General features: G+C 36.3%; 1 protein-coding gene and 1 long non-coding RNA gene across 2 annotated transcripts in view; one reads left to right on the plus strand and one right to left on the minus strand.

Annotated features, from left to right (window-relative positions):
• LOC128018768 (metalloprotease TIKI2-like) overlaps positions 1–3,043 on the plus strand; it is a 52,637-nt gene extending 49,594 nt beyond the window's left edge. The window contains exons 6-7 of the mRNA XM_052604521.1: positions 1,850–2,098; positions 2,200–3,043. Of these exons, the coding sequence (XP_052460481.1) occupies positions 1,850–2,098; positions 2,200–2,425 (475 nt within the window). The 3' untranslated portion in view covers positions 2,426–3,043. The remainder of the gene's footprint in view (positions 1–1,849; positions 2,099–2,199) is intronic.
• Positions 3,044–9,681: 6,638 nt separating this feature from the next.
• Positions 9,682–13,683, minus strand: LOC128018769 (uncharacterized). Its single transcript, XR_008184979.1, has 4 exons — positions 13,417–13,683; positions 12,716–12,781; positions 12,055–12,145; positions 9,682–11,259 (listed from the first exon to the last, which is right to left on the minus strand). It is a non-coding gene; the product is annotated as an uncharacterized LOC128018769 (long non-coding RNA).
• Between the last annotated feature and the right edge of the window lie 7,475 nt (positions 13,684–21,158).

A 21,158-nucleotide genomic window follows, 5' to 3' on the forward strand; every position in this document is an offset into this window, starting at 1 on the left:
TTCATTTAGTAGCAGTATAGATTGGTATGCAAGCCTAAACTTGGATATCAGTAAAAGGGCTCAAGACTTTGACCTCACTGGCTCTTTGTAAATTCTTAGCAAGCCGAAAGGTTGATATGACGCTGTTTGAAGTCCAAAGAAGTCCACACACACTCACACTAAGTCAGAGCCTTTTAAAACACAACTAGGATGTTATCTCCCGTACTTCAAAGGCGTCTCCTGACATTTCCCAGTTCTCAAACAATCTTCATATGTAAAATCTTCGTATGTTACTATTTTAAATATTAAATATTAAGAATTCAGACCGATACCGATATTCTGATAATTATTTTAATGGCATAAATGGTTGATGTTAAAATATTCATTAATGATACATTTTATTTCAAATATTTAGAAATGTAACAATAAAAGCTCAAATGAATCCCTCTGAATGCTACAATGAACTTTTATTAAAATACATCAATATTAAAATTCTGTCCCATATTGATAACTTGAGGGTTGTGTTATAAATGGTTAATTGTTAAATAAATAATAATAATTGTAATAAAAATATATCTTTTAATAAATTAATTAAAAAAAATGTGGTGTGGGATTTACTTCGAAACCATGTCCACTCACATATCGCTAGTTAATTTGAAATAAAACACTGCAGTTCACAGCATGCCAATTAATTATCAAATGTATATCCAATTTTAACAAAATTATAAATAAAAAGTATCTAATATTGTATAATAATAATTATACACTCTAAAAAAGATGGTTCTTTACATGAAGTCACGGTTCTATTTAGATCCATTTGGTTCTGAAGAACCCTTTTAAGCTAAATTGGTTAAGGGTTTTATCTCTTTAGATTTTTGGTCACATGTAAGTATGAGTAGCTCTGTTAAGCTGTGGACACTTCTCTCCAATTCTCCACCGAGTAACAGAGATATTGAATTTATAATCCATACTTTTTGATTTTTATTATTATAATTATTGTTACTTGGGTTTATTCATAAACATACCCAGTCACATATTACAAACATTAAAGCTATTCCATTTTTTCCTTTTAACATTGTGACATACTTACCATTTTTGCTACTTTTGGCCTTTGTCAACATAACTGTTTTTACATAAACAAAAAGACACACTGTGACTTTAAACTCAGTTGTGTATTTCAGATGCATCACATCCCACAAACTCATCATCTGCATAGAAACTGCCATCCAATCACACCAAAATGGGAGAAGCCCACTTTGTCTTTGTCTTCATCACATCTATTTTCTTTCTATTTTGTTTTTACTTTTTAATGTATTTGTTCATGTTCTTGGTCAGTTGTCCTTTATTAATTTATCCAGCTAATAACTGTTGTTATCAGCGCTGACATGTTTGCTACAATTTAACATCAATAAAAAAGTACCTCATTCAAACAGCAGTCTGTCCTTGTCTTAATGTAAATCCCTAATAGAGGCTACACAATATTATAAGACCAGGCAAATAGAAGTACAAAAATTAAATATTTTATAAAATAATATTATTAATACTAATATTAATTAAATAAATATAGTAATGTAATAAAAATAAACTATCATTAAAAAGTATATTTATAATAGTAATAAAAGGTCCTACATAGCAATGTTTCATTATAGAACCTTACGAAAAGTGTTCTGCTATTGTTACAAGCTGAAGAACCCTTTTCTGGAACTGTTTAGAACCATTTTTCTTAAGAGTGTATAATAATATATCTGTAATATCACGCTGCATCCTTCATTTTAAGCACATAATCTAATGATCGACTACTCATGTTTTCACAATTTCACATTAAACCTTCGCATCCCACAAGTTTAATAACTTCCATGTGTTCTCACAGAAGGAACTGGTCTGGTGTGGAGGGGACTCCTATGAATCCCACTGAAGGCAGCTCTGAGTCAGTGATGGAATGGACATCAGAACCTCCTGAGCTAGAGGAGATCAGCCAGGAGGAACTCTCCCACATGCTTCTGCCAGACAGTCTCAGCCAGCTAGAGGAGTTCGGCCTCTACAAGCACCCCCGTAAAACCCATCGTTCACACATTCGACCACGGCTGTTCAGTGACCTGTGGGTGCGCATGGGAGACAGGTGAGGACACAACCCATGCCACAAACAACATTTCCACCACAGGGAACTCAAAGCTGATTTACCTAACAAAATCCACATTTTTGTTTTCATGTTGACCGCAGCACGACTCCAAACCCTAATATAAGGATAACCAATGGTTATGTGACAGTGGAACCTCCTCAAACACGACAGGAACAACAGCAAAGACAAACGCCACTCAGAGAAAGACTGAAGTCCCCCAGCCAGCCCACAATCCCTAGTGCACTTGACTCCGCTGATCCAAACACAACATATGCGCTGAGTTGCATTTTGGCCGGTCTCATTTCACAACTGCTTTTCACTTCCTGAATATGGAAATGGGTCTCTTGGACTCTCACAAACCAACTCAATAAGAATTTTATCTGAGTGACTTTGCCTGTGGTGAAAATAAATGGCAGTGAAGTACATTTAGGTACTGCTTAGATCAATTTTGGGTGTCTGCCTAAAGTAAATTAGTCACCGCAGAATGTAAGAGTAGATGTGTGTGAGTAATTTCTAATTGTTAGATCTGGCAGAATGGTAGTCTGTAAGAATAACAATAAGAACATTTTGTTATACTTATGCAATGACTCTGTCCAGATTTGATCCATAGAAATCAGCTAAGATTGTACCTTGTTATGTGAATTACCCACGTGACTTTTTTCTATTGCCCTATCAGAGCAGACAGCAAAACATGAATGTGCATTTTAATAAATGAAAATGGGGCAAACGAAACTATACAAAAATTAACAATATGATATATAAAGGTTAAACACCTAAATTATATAATAGTCTTATTATATGATATGGTCACTGACAGATAACTTAAACAGTTCACAGAGATGACATTTATATTTTGTAAATTGTGCATTTGTTCATACAGAAATTTTATATTTATTATTTCATGAAGAGTATATTTTCATGCATTTCTCAAGTATTAAAGTTATAGTTATGTAAACAAACTTGACTTGTCCTGTCCGTTGATATTTTGCAGTGTTGCTCAGAAACCAACTCATACTGCCCTCTACTGGTACTCAAAACATATCATTTTATTTTTATATTAATAATTATATTAAAAACTATTATTTATTACATAGTATGTCAAATTGTGAAAACAAATACGAATAAAGTTTTTATTTATTTATCTATTTACATTTATTATTATTAAATAGGGACAGAATCTGTGGAAATGGCATTAGAATACACATTTTCAAAAACGTCCACTTCTGTTCTTATAGTTAAGTGCACAGTAAAATTTCCAGTCAGTAAGGACTTTGAATTCAATATGTTGCTCCCTATGGTTTTCCCATATGAAGGAACCATTCATATGGAGTGGTTTTATGGTAGGCTACACTTTAAAATCTTTCTTCTTGTAGATTGGCATTAAAATTAGTAATACGCTTTCTTGTATTGAAAAGCTGTCTGTCTCCTTTATGTTTAAAGAACGAAAAATGCTGGTTTGGAATGCCTTAAGTAAATAATGACATTTTTTTTTTTTTTTTTTTTGGATTAACTTTACCCATAGACTGTACCTAATTTATTGTAATCGCCACTAGGTGGAATACAACCCCTTTATAACTGAATGTAGCTTGAGAAATGGGTTGCAGTCTAATCAATAACCTCCAGAAATACGTTTCAAAAGATGAATGGTTTGTCTGCGTTCAGTAATCCTGGGTTAAAAATTATTCTCTAATCTCTTTTAATTGCTATAATGAATAATTCTGATATAAAAGATATCATATTGCAAGAAAAGGCAATAACAGTAATTTCATCTTTGGAAATCCTTTTTCAACTTAAAGACACTGAAGACACCACGGACCCACATGCTTAGTATTAAATTATTTTAAACGCTATATGTTTCATTACAATATGTTTGAATTAATAAATTGGAAATAAAACAAATTGTTTACCATTAAATTAATACATTTCACTGTCTCCACTTTGTGAATATGTTTGTCCTTCTAGTATAATACTGCAACTCACATTTCAAGAATTAAATCAAATCAATAAGCAAAGCTTCAATTTTATGCATTTCATTATTCACCTTCTGCCGCTCTTCTTCAAAGTATTTCCCGTATATCCAGGCAAAGAAGAACAAGTTTTAAAATAAACAGCTATTTCGCCCCTTAAGCCAAGACAGGACAATGTTTGCCTTTGCTAAAATACCATTTTCCCTGGGCTTTGGGGTGTTATTTGAGGGAGTAGGGGTCCTGACAGGGTGTGACCCCTCCCTAGGCTTTGAGACAGAATGCCCACTGCATATTAATAAAAGATTACTGGGGAAAATCAATGTCTGAGCAAACTCATTAAAATGCCTCTTCATCTTAAATGATTCCCTCCACTATGTCTCTCTCTCTCTCTCTCCTCCTGTTGCTTTTCCCTAGCGGTAATTACTTTCACAAGTCGTTTTCTGCCCTTTGAGTTGCACCGTTTCACAAATGAAGGTTAAGTTTGTTTAACCGTGCTGGATTTGCCATCCATGTTAAAGCATATAATGTGGAAGGCAGGACTTTGCCCACACACCTCCAGGACCCCCTCAGATTTAAAGCCCCCTTTTGCATGGTCATATGGTCCAAGGTTAAGGCCCACCAGGGCTAGAACAAGATGGAGTGGCTTCAGCATCTTGTCTAGGCTACACACTGGGGAGATGCTGAGGATTCCTAACAAGTAATATTATATTCTATTTACAAAACTTATCCTTTGTCTGTGTATTTTTGTATTGGGGCCATCAAATGCTCTCTGGAAATATATCTAGCAGTTCTAATTGAGTAGAGCGAAAGATAAAGCATGCACACAATGGTTATCAACTCAAGGTCTTTCAAATATAACACTACAAGTTCAGGCTTATGTTCCAATTGATCAATAAAATTTCAGGGACATGTTTCTGAAACACACATAACAAGATGGGGCCTTGTTGCTTATATCAAAGTATTAGGGGACTGCTACAGGAAGGACTTTCTTTAAAGATCACCAGGTATAGAGGATCATTTATTATTTCAACTAAGTGCTATTATTATTTTAGTTCCTTCAAAAGGAATGTCTGGGAAAACACATTAGTACATCAATATTCACCTTGAAAAAATACATCTCTCCCTGTTGTACGAAATGTAGATAATATTAGTCTAATTCAAAATATTTCGTTATTCTATAATGTGACAATGCCACAGTGTTTCCATTGAGATTAGATTGCCTTTGTGTGGATGTCAGACAACAAAGCAGGAGCAATGCAAGGATAAACCACCATTTATTAATGCAAAATCATTTATAATGCCTTGTAATCCTAAAAAAATGTCTTTTGATAAACAATGTGTTGGCTACATAATATGTAAATATAGAATTTACATAACTGCTTGTAATACAGTTTTGTTACTTTTAAATGTTTTAACTATGTTAACATATATAAAGAAATTTAAGCAATTAGAAATTACAGGGATCAGACAGAAAGGTGTCTAATTAAATAATAATAATAATAATAATAATAATAATAATAATAATAATAATAAATAATGATAATAATATATTCAGGAAAAAATGTTAAGAAAGTTTAATGTGTCGCTTATAATTTTAGTTATTAATACACACACACACACACACACACACACACACCCAAATAATAATGTGTCCATTACATATTTAACCAGGTTCATTTATTTCATCCACATACTGTTTTCATGTATTTAAATAAATAAATAGATTAGAAAAAAAACAGGTTTTTTTTAAAGATGATGGGAGATTATTATTCTTTTAAAATAAAGTAAATTTGTTTATCACGGTAAATTAGTGGAGAAGTTTTTCAACTCAGCTCAGTTTAGTGTAAAGCTGGTTTCTTACGTATTTCCATAATAGCAGTCAAATATGAGGATATCGACGTTTAAAATACAAAAATAGAAAGAAAAAAACCCATCACAAGTTACAGAAATTTAAACAAAATGTGTTAAAAACAGACACTGTAATAAACAGGATCAGTTTGCATTTGCATGTCGCTGGCGTGCATGAGCGCTATGAAAGAAATAATTTGCTACACAGGCAGAACGTGTTTCTACAAGAGAATGAGAGCAAATTAAGAAAGGGGTGAGCTATGTCGTGGTTTACAGGTTTTTTCGGCATTTCATTATTCGTGAACAAGGGGCACTTCACGCGCTCTCTAACAAATTTATTCAAAATAAATTAATAAAATAAAATACTTGGAAATATCGTGGAAATATCGTGGAAATATGGGGGGGGGGGGGGGGATAAGTGCTATAAGCTTCATTGACACGCACGCGGGATCCCAAGCTTTGATGCTCCAGCCACATAATGCTGTCTGATAATTACATACACGTGAAAGCTTGTCTACTGAGGCAGCGACATGGGAAAAAGAGAGAAACAAATATGATGCATCCAAAGATACTTTCTCATACACTAATTCTGATAAACATACTTGATTCTTCTCAACAGAAGGCATCACTTGACAACAAAACGTTCCGGAGTAAAAGGGTTTACAGATCAACAAGCATTGAATAATGGCAGAGTGTTCATAAACAGAGATTAGGTGGTTGAAACTAACAAAAGAAACCAGGTTTTTGCAGACTACCCACTGCTGACACATGGATCAAATAAAATCCATGTTCTGAATTGTACTGGAGTTTTATGTTTAAAGGATTTATGTCACTCTTTGCCTTCATTTCATCATCTGTGAGCAGACTTGAAAAAACTTAAAGGTGCAGGGAGTCATCAAACTGTAATAATTTATATTAGTTACAGATATCCAACAGATCCATACATACATCAGATTCTCATTTTGGCTCTTGAGCCACTAAATAATTATTTTCCCTTTTTTAAGGTGGGTGGAGGAGAGGAATGGATTGGGGTGGATTTGGGAAAGTGAAAGAAAAAAAGGGATGTGTGTTTGACCGTCAGCGTTTACTCCTTAGTCAGACATCAAGGCATACAAACGCACACCTTAGCCTTCATCTCCCCGAGGAGTTTGCTAGAGGTCATAGGGAAGGTGGAGGTCAAATGGGCCTGGATTAAATTTGATCAAACAGTGCCATGGGGTGTATGTGTGTGTGTGTGTGTGTTTGAGAGGCTTTTGCCTGCCAACTGATGCTAAATACTTGCAAACACACACACACACACACACACACACACACATGGCACATACAAATATCCACACACATACATATGCAAATTCGAAGTTTAAGTGATGAGAAGCATGCACAGATAATGATCAAATATTTTCCCCTCAGTCAGTCTCCAAACACCTGAAAGGGAAATTCGATAACGGAAAGTGTTGCAGGGTGCGGTGCACGCAATGGAAACAGCATATCTTGATTTGAATATGCAGAAAAACACAATGAATATCATTAGTCCTTAACTGAGACCCTGGAGACAAACAAGGTAATAGGCTTTAGACACATTCCGATGGAGAACCCGCATGGAGACTAACTTGGAATGGATTTAGTTTGAACTCAAAGGCTCCATTATCTTAAGACCTTTATCATCTCCCCCAGGTGTATCCAGGTAACTCCAAGGTCAACGTGCTCTTAAATCCGAGACAGTCAAGGTAACAGGTAATTGTAGTGCTTCCTCATAAAAACATCCTGTTTGCCAAAGACTGACTAGCCTTCATTTAAAACCAAAGGATATATGAGAAACTGCAGCTTGATTCATTTTCTCCAAAACATCAAGATGTTTCTCTTATTTTCAAATTATTTCCTGTTCTTTCATTCTCATTCAATTAATTTGGCTCACTTCAAATTCCCTATAGGTAAACATTATGTCTCTCTCTTTAAATGTTTGATTGGACATGATAAGAGCAGGTATAATGACTAAGAACTTAATGTGGTCAAAGGCCACCAGCCAGGAGCCAACAGCCCTTACCAAATGTTCACACACAGACCATATTCAAAAATTCTCATGTTAAATATGTTGAGAAAACACAAATGTTTCTTGAAATAAACCTTCATAACCAGACACTCATATAACACATTAACACTGTCGGCACATATGATACATATACACACACAATGACAACAGGTCTCGGTTTACCACTGGATTTGCTCAGTCTATTTTCTCATCTTCAGCAATTACTTGTTTATTTCCATCTGTAAGCAAGCATCCGCACAAGCAAAATAGGAGCCATTGACACCGATAAAACTATATTTGCGTGTGTGTCTGTGTGTGTGTGTGTGCATTGCTTTTCACCTCCCACACACTCTCCATCTCCCTCCCCGTTCCCCTCTCCCTTGCTCTTCTGGTGCGATTTTGCTCCTCTGCTCTTGGCATTATAAATTCATTGTGCACAGCTTGTGCTTGTAAGCTTGATTGAAGTGACGGGCTCTGATTCCTCCGGCTTGCTGGCTGGAGGGTGCTATAGCAAATAGCCCGATGGCACTGTTTGGATAACACTGACCTCTCGCCTGCTGCCGCCGCGCGCGCCTACGTGAGCGGTTTTATAGGACTCTGGCGCTCGTAAGTGGACGGGCAAAAAAAAAAAAAAAAAAGGAGGCAATTTGATCAATTCAGAACTGGAGAGAGGAAAAGATCTGGGCGATGGTTTCGGAGCACATTGTAATTTCCACCTGCCCCCTTTTCCTGTGAACAAAAGTGATAGCCATCAAACTCGATTGCAGAGCAGAACACAAGAGCCAAGCGCCTGATCTGCATTCTAGAAGCGCCGTTACCAGGGCGACGTACTGTATGTGGCGGGAAAAACACTCGCGCCACTCCTTAGAAATGGATATTCAGGTCTTTTGTGCCATGTCATAATTGTATTTATCAAACCAATAGTGTTTGCACGGCCACTCACGCAGTGTGCCACATGTGGGCAGCCAAGTGCCAATGGGTTTAAATTTAGCGATGAATGTAGATCAAAGACAGTGAGACTAATTGAAGGGCGAGCCTAGGTTTTCATAAAAAGATGTGTAGTCGTCAGGATGAGTAGAATTCCCTGTGACGCTCTTCAACAGCTTTTCACTTTAAGAACTCACCTGTTTTATTCGTTCGTCTATCGAGAAACCTTATTTACGATTATTTCGTGTTAGTTTAGGTGGTTCTCAACCATTTTTCCCCACTGAACCACACTATGGTCCAAGCGGAAGTCTAACAGACCGCACACATATCATTTACATATACTATGTCACCAATACAAACCAACCAGATTTATAATATTATGATATATAATCGATTACAATCATTGAAAGAAATAAATAGGCTAAATAAATGTACTTAATAAAACCTGATACTGTTGGAAGCTAACCAATTTAGTGAAATTCTTCTTGAAAAGAGTAACACAATGAATCACAATGAAGTTGCAATTGTAAGTTGCAGTCTGTAAGACTGAAAGAAGACACGCGACATTGGGCATTGACAAATTTAGCATACAGTATGTTGATCTAAATATGGAAAGCACTCTCTAATTGAATAATCGTTCTCTCCAGAGATGTTTTGCCACATTTCTGCAATTAAGGATGATTTCTGCTTAGTATGCATGTTTCCTTTGACTGAAAATCTTCAAAAACACTCTAAAAATGGCTGGGTTAAAAATAACCCAATTGGCAACCCAGCACTGGGTAAATATTGGACAGAACACATGCTGAGTTAAAGTAACCCAGCATGCTGGTTTACACATTTTAACCCAGCATGCTGGGTTATTTAGAAAACCCAAGATAGAGTCATTTTTACCATTTGTGGGTTTGCATTTTTATGATTCTGGGTTATTCTTGCTGGGTTATTCTCATTTCACTTTTGCTTAACAAAGCAATCATGGACTAATAAATAATGAAGAATACAGGTTATTTAGACTGTTAAAAATATTTTTAATGCCATCTGACATTCAAAAATATTTACCAATGACAAACAACATGGAATTTTCCCTTTTTATGTTTCCAGCAAATGCAAAATAAATAAATAAAAATCACAGAAATACAGTTGCAATAAATAAGAAAATTATTTCTGAATGACCTGTGTCTAGCTTTTTAACTATTACATTTTGAGATTTTTAGCTATTTAAATACACAGTGAAATGACATTGACAATTAACATTCTTTAAATTTAAATGTAAAATCATTTAAAGATGTCCTTAAATTTATATCAAGTATATAAAGACTCCTACTTAGGTAGATGTGCACTGCTTAGGGTAGTTCAACATATAGTTCACCCAAAAATGAAAATTCTGTTATTTATTACTCAACTTCATGTCGTTACAAACCCGTAAGCCCTTCGTTCATCTTCAGAACACAAGTTAAGATATTTTCATTGATATTCGAGAGCTTTCAGACCAGGGTGAATAATTAGTGACAATTTTCATTTTTGGGTGAACTATTGTCAAACACTTAAGCTCTGAAGCAAAGATCTACACCTGAGAGCAGTTTACTCCGTTATAGAGCCTGTCTACGGAAGGACAATTTTCAAAAGGAATTGCAAATTATATTTTCAATTGCGTTTTGCACATGTGACAAATTGTGACAATCCAAACACAATTGCAAATCTTGAACAAAACACTGTTTCAAAAACACTGAACAAAAATTACGGTTTCAGTTTAGTGACTGCCAAATTTCAAATGGAAAAACAAAGTCAGTTTGTAGCTGTATTTTCCATGTATTATGAGTAATAAGCCTGTCATATTGATCAAATACTGCATCATAGCAGCTTTACAGTATTAAATAGGAAAATAGTGTGTAATAATGCAAAGGGACAAAAGTAAACACTCAGTTTTCAGTTAAAGTCAATTCGTCATTGATTCAGTGATTTATCGTCCCTCTGTGCAATCAAGTGGATGATGTCGCTTGATATTAATTGTCCCCAACTAAAGAAAAACAAGGAACCAAAACTCCATCGGTGACAGAATGGAGAAAAATCCTTGGGAGAAACCAGGCTCAGTTGGGGGTCAGTTCTCCTCTGACCAGACGAAACCAGTAGTTCAATTCCAGGCTGCAGCAAAGTCAGATTGTGCAGAAGAATCATCTGTTTCCTGTGGTCTTGTCCTGGTGGTCCTCTGAGACAAGGTCTTAACAGGGGATCTGTATCTGGGGCTCTAGTTGTCCTGGTCTCCGCTGTCTTTCAGGGATGTAGAGGTCCTTTCTAGGTGCTTAACCACCATCTGGTCTGGATACGTACTGGATCCGGGTGACTGCAGTGACCCTCTGATCTGGATACCGACTGGATCTGGTGGCTACGGTGACCTTGGAATAAGAGAGAAACAGACTAATGTTAGCATAGATGCAACATAAGAACAAGTACATGAGGTTTTATGAATTACCATGTCTGTTTTTTCACTGTGTCGCACATGTTACCTGCCAAAACTCAAATGGAATCTTTAGCATCTGAATTTCCAATGCCTCACATTGAAAACTGTCAATTTTTGTCAGAGGTGGGACCATACTATGGAGAGTGTTTGTATTGGGAGGTGACTTCACTCAAAGACAACTATGCAAAATGCTTTGAACAATGGAGGTTAAGGCACTACTAAAGGCAGCTGCCGCTCCGAGAGATGTGTGATAAAAAACAGACAGTGCAATCCGGATCTCCCTATATTCTGGGCACCTCACACAATAAATAATTCTGTCATTTTTACCCCAAATGCAGCTACTATCACACGCTAACCGTTAGAGCCACATGGTACTATTGGTCAATATTCACCATTAACCAAATGCTTTTCACCTGAGGTATAAAATATAGGGTAAGATGCAGCTAGGTAAATAAGAGTAGAACTGCAATGTTGTTTGCTGACGTGCAACAGAGTGCAAACAGTGAGAGATTTGGGGTAAAAACTACAAAATATCTCCCAAAACAAACACACCCCATAGTATAGTCCCACCCTTGACACAAATTGACAGCTTTCTGTGTAAGGCATCTGAAATACAAATGCTTTTCAATTGAGTTTGGACTATTTCACAATGTATATGTCCACATGTGGAAAAATACAATTAAATATACAATTTGCAATTCCTTTTGAAAATAGTGCAGAATATCCTTACCTGTCCATTGATTATGATCAATGCCTGAGAGATCTGCTGTCATGGGTTTTGTGGACTCTGCTCAGTTAAGGAATTCCATGTTTGTTCCAACCTTTAAAATAAAGTTGAAAAAAAAGAAAAAATACAAATTGTTTTAATAACAGTGATTCAGTTCAATTAACTGTGTGAAGTTAATCATGATATTGACCCATCATGATTATGAGTTAAATTCACCTATGAGTTGGTTTACAGAAGCAGAATATGATATAGTGATTGGCTGAAAGGTGTGCTTTCAAACTGTCTAATCAATGGGATGTTCCAGTCATTATAAATCACAGTTTTATGTTAATATGCTGGCTATATCAAACACACACAGTCACTGGCACAGATAAGGGAGATCACACTGCATGCGCGCAAACAGACATTTCTATGACAAGTCACGTAGGTAAAACAGTCCATATATAAAAACTTACAGATGTACCAAAGTGATAAGGACAAGTAAAAAACACGATCTGGAAAATTAATATATGATGTTTACGCTCATAAATTAGGTACATTCTGGTGCAGCTTTAACTATAGCACGAAATAAAAATATATGTGCGTTTAAGTTACGTGAGGGTTAACGTTAGTTGATTATCACAGACAAACAATTATGTAAAATGTATAATAAACACGAACTTACCGTTAGACGCCTCAATAAGACTGCACTCGACCAGTTTTTCTCTCACAAATGTATCCATGCGCTTTTCTGACAGGAAAAAAACACATTTTGAATTATAATTTGTATGTAAAAAGACTTTATAAACCACAAAAACATCAAATCACTTCACTAACGCGGCCAGCGTCACTCGCTGTGCGTGCGCGCACTTTGAAATGCCCTGAGACGTCGATTCTTTTCCGGGAATCACTTTGTTCGAGAATTACTGAACCGGTTTACTTGAACTGGGTCGTCGGTTCTTTTAGACCTGCGGTCCGACTATATTGTACGTAATTTGTATGATTTAAATGTCGATATGGACAACTGCAGGCGTTTACATTAGAGCAGAAAGTCGTATTCACTTTTTGAGCTCATTTGACTCACTTAAATATCAAATTCCCTTTTCAGTGTCAGAAGCTACTTTTTCCTCTATTTTCACAGGTATTCGCATATTTCAGCCATCAGTCACTTTCTGAAACTTAATAAAACTATTAATCTGTCGTCTCAGATACCTTAACGATTATGCGAGTCGCGTAACGTAGGTTGGCCGTTTGAGGTAAACAGTTCATCATTTAACGTAAATAATGTTGGCCTGTAGACGTTTAACAGTATTGTTGCTGCAAAAAAAAAAGTTATAATTCTGCCAATTTAAAATAATTATTATTGAAAACATTAAATAAACTTACCTTAAAACAGTTGAAAGCCGTGGCTTTGCCCCGTTGTTCTTCCAAAATGACAGTTGGGGAGCGATTTAAACATCTTCAAGGCGCGTTAAATAACCCAGCGCTGGCCTGAAACAACCCAGCGACGCAACCCAGCAGGTTTAACCCAACACCTGGTAAATTGAAACTACCCAAAAGTGTTTAAAAAGAAATTAAATAACCCAACAAAATGACCCAACAGACTCAACCCAGCATTTTGGGTTAAAAAATAACCCAGCCGTTTTTAGAGTGAAGTCCAGCACTCTCCTCCACTGATATACTGCATAACTGCAACTGTTTGTGTTCCTTCGCTGGTATTTTCCACATTTCGTTTTTCTCATAACTTCATTCATTCTGATGCTCAGTTTTACAGAACTAATGGCTGCTGATGACTATTTGAATTGAATCGCGCTTAAATGTTCCGATAAACACATAAGGTCTGCTCATGTCTGAAAATAATATATGAAAAACTAAATACATTTTTCATAAAGCATTATAGCTAATATTTGCTCAGTACATTTTTAAATGAATTTAAAAACTAAAATGAATTGTAAAACTGAAAGTATCTGTATTTTTTATTTTGTTAAAATAAATTATGTTTGGCCGCATTTGAGATCCACTGGTTTAGATACTAGTTCATTTTAGGGAATAAAAGTGAAAACGGCCTGTCATAGGCTCATCTCAGTGTCCTTTAAGTGCAGTTTAAATCGCAGAGTCTGTCTCTTAGTTGTCTTTTAAAAAAAAAACATCTTTGCTGTTATGCAACATCGTATCACAAAAGTCAGTTAAAAGTTATGTGGATCGCATTTATGGTTTGTCCCTAGAAGCAGGCGCTCGTAAAATAATTGTAACTCTCACATGACAGGTGCTTTAGCACAGCGCCATTAAACCCAACCTACCTGTTAACTGGGAGGAGCCTGATGTCTCCGAGTCCTGAGAATCCTCCAAGAGCATACTTTCAAACTAGAACGTTGTTGTTTAATTGAAGCCTACGGATCAATCCCCACTGATCAAGAGGTAGGGTGGTAAAGGAGAGGGAATTAAAGTAGGTTTAGCGAATTGGCAGTGTGCTGGAGTCAGCTCAGTTTCAGCAACCCCTCCATGCGCGCGCGCGCACACACACGCACACACATACACACACAAGGATAAATTGATGGATGGATGCATACGTGCATAGTTAAATTTGGTAGGTAATTTATTTTAATAATTTAGAAGATTAGCATTTTATTTTAGTGAAGGATGGAAAAATATTTGCTTTTAACTTTTATCACTGACATTGATTAATGGCGCTAAATAGATTTGATCAGATAAGGGGTTAATTTAGTAAGCTATAAAATCGTCGATATTTTATATTTATCTTTTTAATCCCAAAAATGAAATGACTTCTGAAGTATAACCAAAGATAGACTACAAATTTATAACTGATAGTATAACAATATATAACTGATTTATGACATATAGGCTATTCATATGCAGGGCCGTCTTAAGAGAACCAGCTGGTTATTGTAATTTTCTTTCCTGACAATTATTTATGTCGAATTTTCGAATTTTTCTTGTTGACATGCCAGTTACCATTTACAACACTGTTCTGCTTAAAATAAGTAAATAGCCTTTGCAAATTCACTCTTTGCCAGAAGGTGGCGCTTGTGCAACAGCAGAATTATAGCCTTTACATAAGTAAACACTACGTTATACAGGTATTACGGAGATACAATTAAAATGTAAGTTTACAGATATGAAACACTTGGCAAGATGTCATAAATGCAGGCTATTTTGTGGTCGCAGTGTTTTTATTTTTTTTAAACATGTCTGTATAAGTACGTCTTGGCTTACTAAATGGGCACCTACCCCACACCCATAATTCTAACCATTTCTGTGTATAAATAGTACTCCAAATAGAAACTAGTGGTATTTATATTCATGAGATCAGGTTAGAATATTGGTGGAATACACCGACTATACAAACTGTGTGGGGGAAACGTAACTGAACCATTTACTTTATATAGCTACTACAAGCAGGGTGTCTATGAAAATGAGTGAGTATTTTATTTTATCTTATTTTTTTGCAAATAGTTATTAGAAAAATATAATGTAGATGCAGCCAGTATAGGCCCCTGAGCTTCAGCCCGTTGAAGCCCGTGCGTTAATTCGCCAATGCTCATGTGCTTTTATTATCTTGCTGCAAGAACCCAGAACTTCATAGGGATTCTAAGTGTGTCCCGGGAACTAGGTGGACGTTGCATTGTAGGCCTATTCGGTGGTCACTAGGAGGAGCTGTTAAACACAGCTTTGTCCCACTCATTCTTCACCACCAAAACTGAAATCATCTAAAGGACAGGCGATTTATCCACCGCGATTACAAAATAACCAAGATGGATGAAATGCTTTACAGTGGCTTGAATATAAAAATTACAAAGTAGCCATCCAACGTACTTTAAACCTGAAAAATTATTTACAGAGAGACATTAATTGTGCTTTATAATACACAAAGGCTTAGTGACTGATCTACAAGCTCCACCACACTCTGCTGAAATAAGTGTTGAAATTACTTATTTGAACCGTTTTAGTGTTGTAGTACATCACAGATCTGGAAACTCACTATAAGCTGTAATTTTGTAGGCCTATATCAGGACCACAAATTAATAATAATAATTAAATAATGACAATACATAAAAAATTAAGGGAAACAAAAAAAGTTGAGATCCACAACATTAAAATATTAAGATATGACTTAATTTATATTTCTGTAGCTATATTCATATTTTGATTTGTGTTTCTTCTTGATTTATATCTCGTCTTTAAGCATTCACTCAGAATGCATAATAATACAAAATAACAAACAAATAGCCTATAATATTCTTAATCCATTGAATAGTGTTTTTTAGCAGCAACTGCAATCAAGGGATACTGTTAATCACTATAGCAGGTGAATAAAGTTTAAGTCAATATTTTAGATTTGGTGTGCTGGTTGACCAAAATTAAACTCGGCTGACTATATAATAAAATAATACGGGAGGCTCAGAGATCGAAGTAGGTGAAGAAAACCAAGTGATTCAAGAATTTTCACGCGGTTCCCTATAGAAATGTCTCATCACCAGTGAAGGACTTTGTCCTCCTGGTCACCACTTAGCGTCGATATTTCAATGGAATGCAAATCTAGGGGTCTACAGGGCTTGCTATGGGTGATCCATTGATTTGGGATGAATACAGTGGCTACTTTCAACCCCTTCATAGTTATTAGGCCTAATAGAAAAACATAAAATAAAGGGAAGAAAAAGAAGAAGGGATCCGCACAAATGGTGCGAATTGCTCGCCTCCTCCAAGCCCTCTCCAACAGTTTGGCCAGCAATTTGCATTCCTTTGTACGACAACGCGTAATCCTCCCCTCAGCATGCCAAGAAACACACAACAGATTTATTGTCCCAGTCAACAAATCGTTTAGGTCATCCCAAACCTATTACAGCCTAATGCAGCGAGAGAGAGAGAGCCTCCAGACCCAGATCTCCCCTCGGTCTCATCACACGAACCAGTGGTTTCCAAACACCGATGAAGAGCCCAGAGCTCGGCCGCTTTGTTGAGACTCCACTCTATTCATGCCAAATACACTTCTGAGGACTAAACCACTTCTCGAGCTGGGATGGAAGGGCAATGAACACGGCGGATTCTCAAGCCTGGCTGCCCTTCTATTGCTGCGGAGAGAAAGCTCAATATGCAAGCTAGAACAATTATTTTAAAATGTTTGATATATTTATTAAACAGCGGGCCTTAAACAAACAAATACAGATAGATAGATAGATAGATAGATAGATAGATAGATAGATAGATAGATAGATAGATAGATAGATAGATAGATAGATAGATAGATAGATAGATAGATAGATAGATAGATAGATAGATAGATTAGAAATAAGAATAGATTAGAACAGAAATTATTGTTCTGCCAGAATGTCTAATTGACCCGTGTCTGTTCAGTACGGTATAATGGTGGCAAGAGCACGTCCTCATGAAACGGCGCTGAGACGTGTGTTAGTTTTGCGTGCAAGGCTGTTAGTGCAGAGAGAGAAAGAGAAAAGAGGAGACTAGAGCCCATCTGCTTGCCTTTGTGTCGCACAATCCAAGACTCCAATGAGGGGTCATCTGAAGAAGAGAGGGATCGCCCGCGGAGAGAACCACAGAAAAACCAAACACGTCTTTGATTCCATTCGTTTTGTTTGGAAACACACACTGATTTAATTTTCGCTTTTTCTTCTTCCTTTTTCCAGGTAAAGAGGCACGACTCGGTTCTTTCTACAAAGACAAATAGACTGCTTAATAAAGTCTCTTTCTCTCTCTCTCTCTCTCTCTCTCTCTCACACACACACACACACACACACACACACAAAACAGTCGAGTACAGAGGTGAACTATTCACTATAAACAGCCTTTAAATAAATAGGCGTCGGTTATATCAATACAAACACAAAACACAATCAGATAAAAAAACAGGCTAAATATAATAGAAATAATATCCACTTTTAAATTCTCTGATTAGGCCTACTGCTTATAGTGAAATCCCATTTGATCTCAGTAAGGTTATGTCTAATTTTGGCAAGGAAGCAGCAATTATGTGGTGATTACAGCAATATTACAGCAATGAAGCGTTAGGCTTGTAAAATAAATTGCGGGGATTAGATTCCATTCAAACGCTGTCTCTTGCCAAGCTTCTGTCCACCGGTCTGCTGTTTAACAGAAAGGCGTGATTTATTCGTATTTATATTTCTGAATAACGCGACAGAACCCCAAACAACAGACAGACACACATATACAACTTCGTTGCTTGTGAAATAGGACACAATGTACACGTCGACGGCATCTCCAGCTCAATTAGGTGTTAGTCGGCTTGGAACCAAAGTGAAATCATATGTACTTTAAATAAAATAAAATAAAATAGCATATAATAACCATTAAACTTCCAGTTACTCGATAGACAATTTATTGTTCCAACTTGTAACAGCAAATTTAAAGACTTAAAAAAGGAACAGAAACTTGATGTACACTATTGCATATCATTACCACAGTTGTTAATAATATTAAACAATGTGTTGCTATTAATTTTATTATTAATATTATTATTATTATTAACAACTGTGGTACTGGGGCATTTGAATGATTCTTCTTGTTTTCAATAATCGTTAGTGCGTGGTCTTTTGCTATAAATATAAATTTACTTTGATAATTTAAACGATTATGGTAGCCTATATATGTAACTAGTTTTTAAATTAGCCACGTTTTATGGTAAATATGAATTAATTACTAGTAGTAGAAGGCAGTAGGCCTACTTGCCGATTTTGGATGGGTTGAAGACAATTTAATTTGCATAGTTTATGGAAATTAATTTGTCTTCAAAACCTATCCAAAATCTGCAAGTATAGGCCTACTGCCTTCTATTATTCATTTATCTTTGTCAATAAACCGTGGGTTCTAAGGAGCGTGTTTGTAAGTTGTGCTTGGCAAAGGATTGTGGAGCCTTTCACGGTCTGAATTTCTAGAGTTAAAAAGGCTTTATTTATTCATTTTATCCACAATTATTTTTTTTCTTCCACGCACAGTCTGTAAATTATTGAGACAATATGAGAACCATTCCATTTATGTCCAAACGGACAATTCACAGCTGCTTTATTGAAAATAAATCAGGTTTGGACACACACAGAAAACACGGGCTCTTTGAAGAAAGCTGTTCTGGATGTGTTCTGAGTAAGGCATAATACGTTTCACGCGTGTCAGAACCTGAAGGAAATCCTTAAAAACCTTTTCAGCAGTCCCGATTATATTCCAACAGGCCTTGCATGTTAGCCAGACAAATATAAAAATCGGACACTTCCAGACGTCTTTAAAATGTCTCAGAATAAGAACGAGTGGGTTTGGTTAACATCTATTGGCAGATTTGTCCCTCTTTCATAGACGAGGGAGAATGTGAGCTGCGCTGCCCCGAGCTCAGATAGAAACCTGCATTAGCGGGCAGAACAGGCCTAAATACATTTCATTCATCATGAGAATCATTCAATGACTTTCACATGGCAGAATTTAAAAAAGACGTTTCTGTTAATAATTTTCAGTCGTTTGAGGTTCGTCTCGAGCCCGTTCAAACATTTACATTTTTAAAAATAAAGTTTTTTTTATTCCATAGCACAAAAGGTTCTTTATAGTGGGAACAACTTTTTTTTTTTAGATTGTTGTTCTTCAAACTAAGAAGAAGAAGTTGTTGGGGGGCTATTTTAAATTAAAGGCTATTTTATTTTTTGCTTATTTATTTTAGCTTGGCTACAGTGAACGCTCTTGTCACTGGAAGCTGTGAGTCCTAAATAGCAGGTTCTTCTATGATGTTTTTTGTTATTGTCTTGTTTGTTTTTCTTGGTTGTAGCACTTTGGGCTGCTCTTGTGGCAGTAGAAATGTTCTATATAAGAAATAATCTAAACTAAACTAAAAGCTGTAGTAGGCTACTACTACTACTACTAAGCAGTAGCTGCCAAATACTACCCGAGCCCCTATTCCTAGATGTCTCAGTGAATCCACAGACAGGCAGCAGGCAGTGGTTTGGAGATGGAGGAGGTGGTGAGGAGATAAGCAGGTGTTAGTGCTAGTGTGCCCCCCCCCCAATCCCACCCCTTCCTCAATGATCACAGCCCACATTCTGCAGCCACCTCCACTTGGCTGTTCCCCCCTGGCTTTGATCAAAGCCCTCACACACAGCTGCCTATGTATGAGCTTCTGCCTCACTGGCCCCAAACCCTTTAGATCACCCCTGGAGAGTCCTCTGGGTGGGATAGCTGTGTTTGTGCAGTAGGGTGCAATGCATTGAAAGAGAGAACGAAAGATTGCCAAAAAGCTTGTGTGTACAAGAGTGTGTTAGTGCTGGTAGCAACAACAGACTGAAAGCTAAGGAGTCTTTATGAAAGAGAGAGGGAGAGAGAGTCTGAGAAAGAGTTTACTGTTTTTTTTTTTTTTTGTGTACATGATTAAACACACAGACTTTCAGATGTTTAGGCAGACCCTTTTAACACACAAACAGACAAGACCACAAATGAAACCCTACAAACTTGCTGTCAGTAAACATATGTGAAATATACAGACACATGGCAACACCTGTGTGCGCTTATTTTTCCCAGCCAAAACTGGGGCGGCACTCTGATATTTCACTTGAACTGACACTATAAGTGTGTTTAACAGATAAATTAAGTATGTTTAAAACATGTGGGTTGTCACTCAGTCAGCAACTTGAATTGTGAACTCCAATATGTTTTAAATATATGTAACTGTACATTAAACCTTAACATTCAGTGTTATATATACAAAAATACAGTCTTTTCAAAAATCAATATTAAATTAATGAATTACTGATAGAAAATATTAATATAAAAAAGCAAAATATGTAAAAAAAAAAAATAATTAAATATGAATATATTTAATAATAAATAATATCTCTTTAAAACTCTAGTATGTTAAAATTACAAAATATCAAAATTAAATCAGATGTGCTGAACATTTGCTCTTCTCTCTTTGCCTTGAACTTTTTTGCTCCTCAGCCTGTGGAAATTAATTAAGTGCCAATTATATCATGAAATACTTCCTATAGGCCTCACTGGCATTTTCACTAAGAAAAGTGGGCTGTGCTAAAATGATCCTCATTTTCTGTAAGATCATAAAACGGCAGGAAATCTGCATAGGGGTGATGACCAAGGAGATTCAA

Source organism: Carassius gibelio, chromosome A8 (assembly GCF_023724105.1).
Source record: "Carassius gibelio isolate Cgi1373 ecotype wild population from Czech Republic chromosome A8, carGib1.2-hapl.c, whole genome shotgun sequence".
Lineage (NCBI taxonomy): Eukaryota > Metazoa > Chordata > Actinopteri > Cypriniformes > Cyprinidae > Carassius > Carassius gibelio.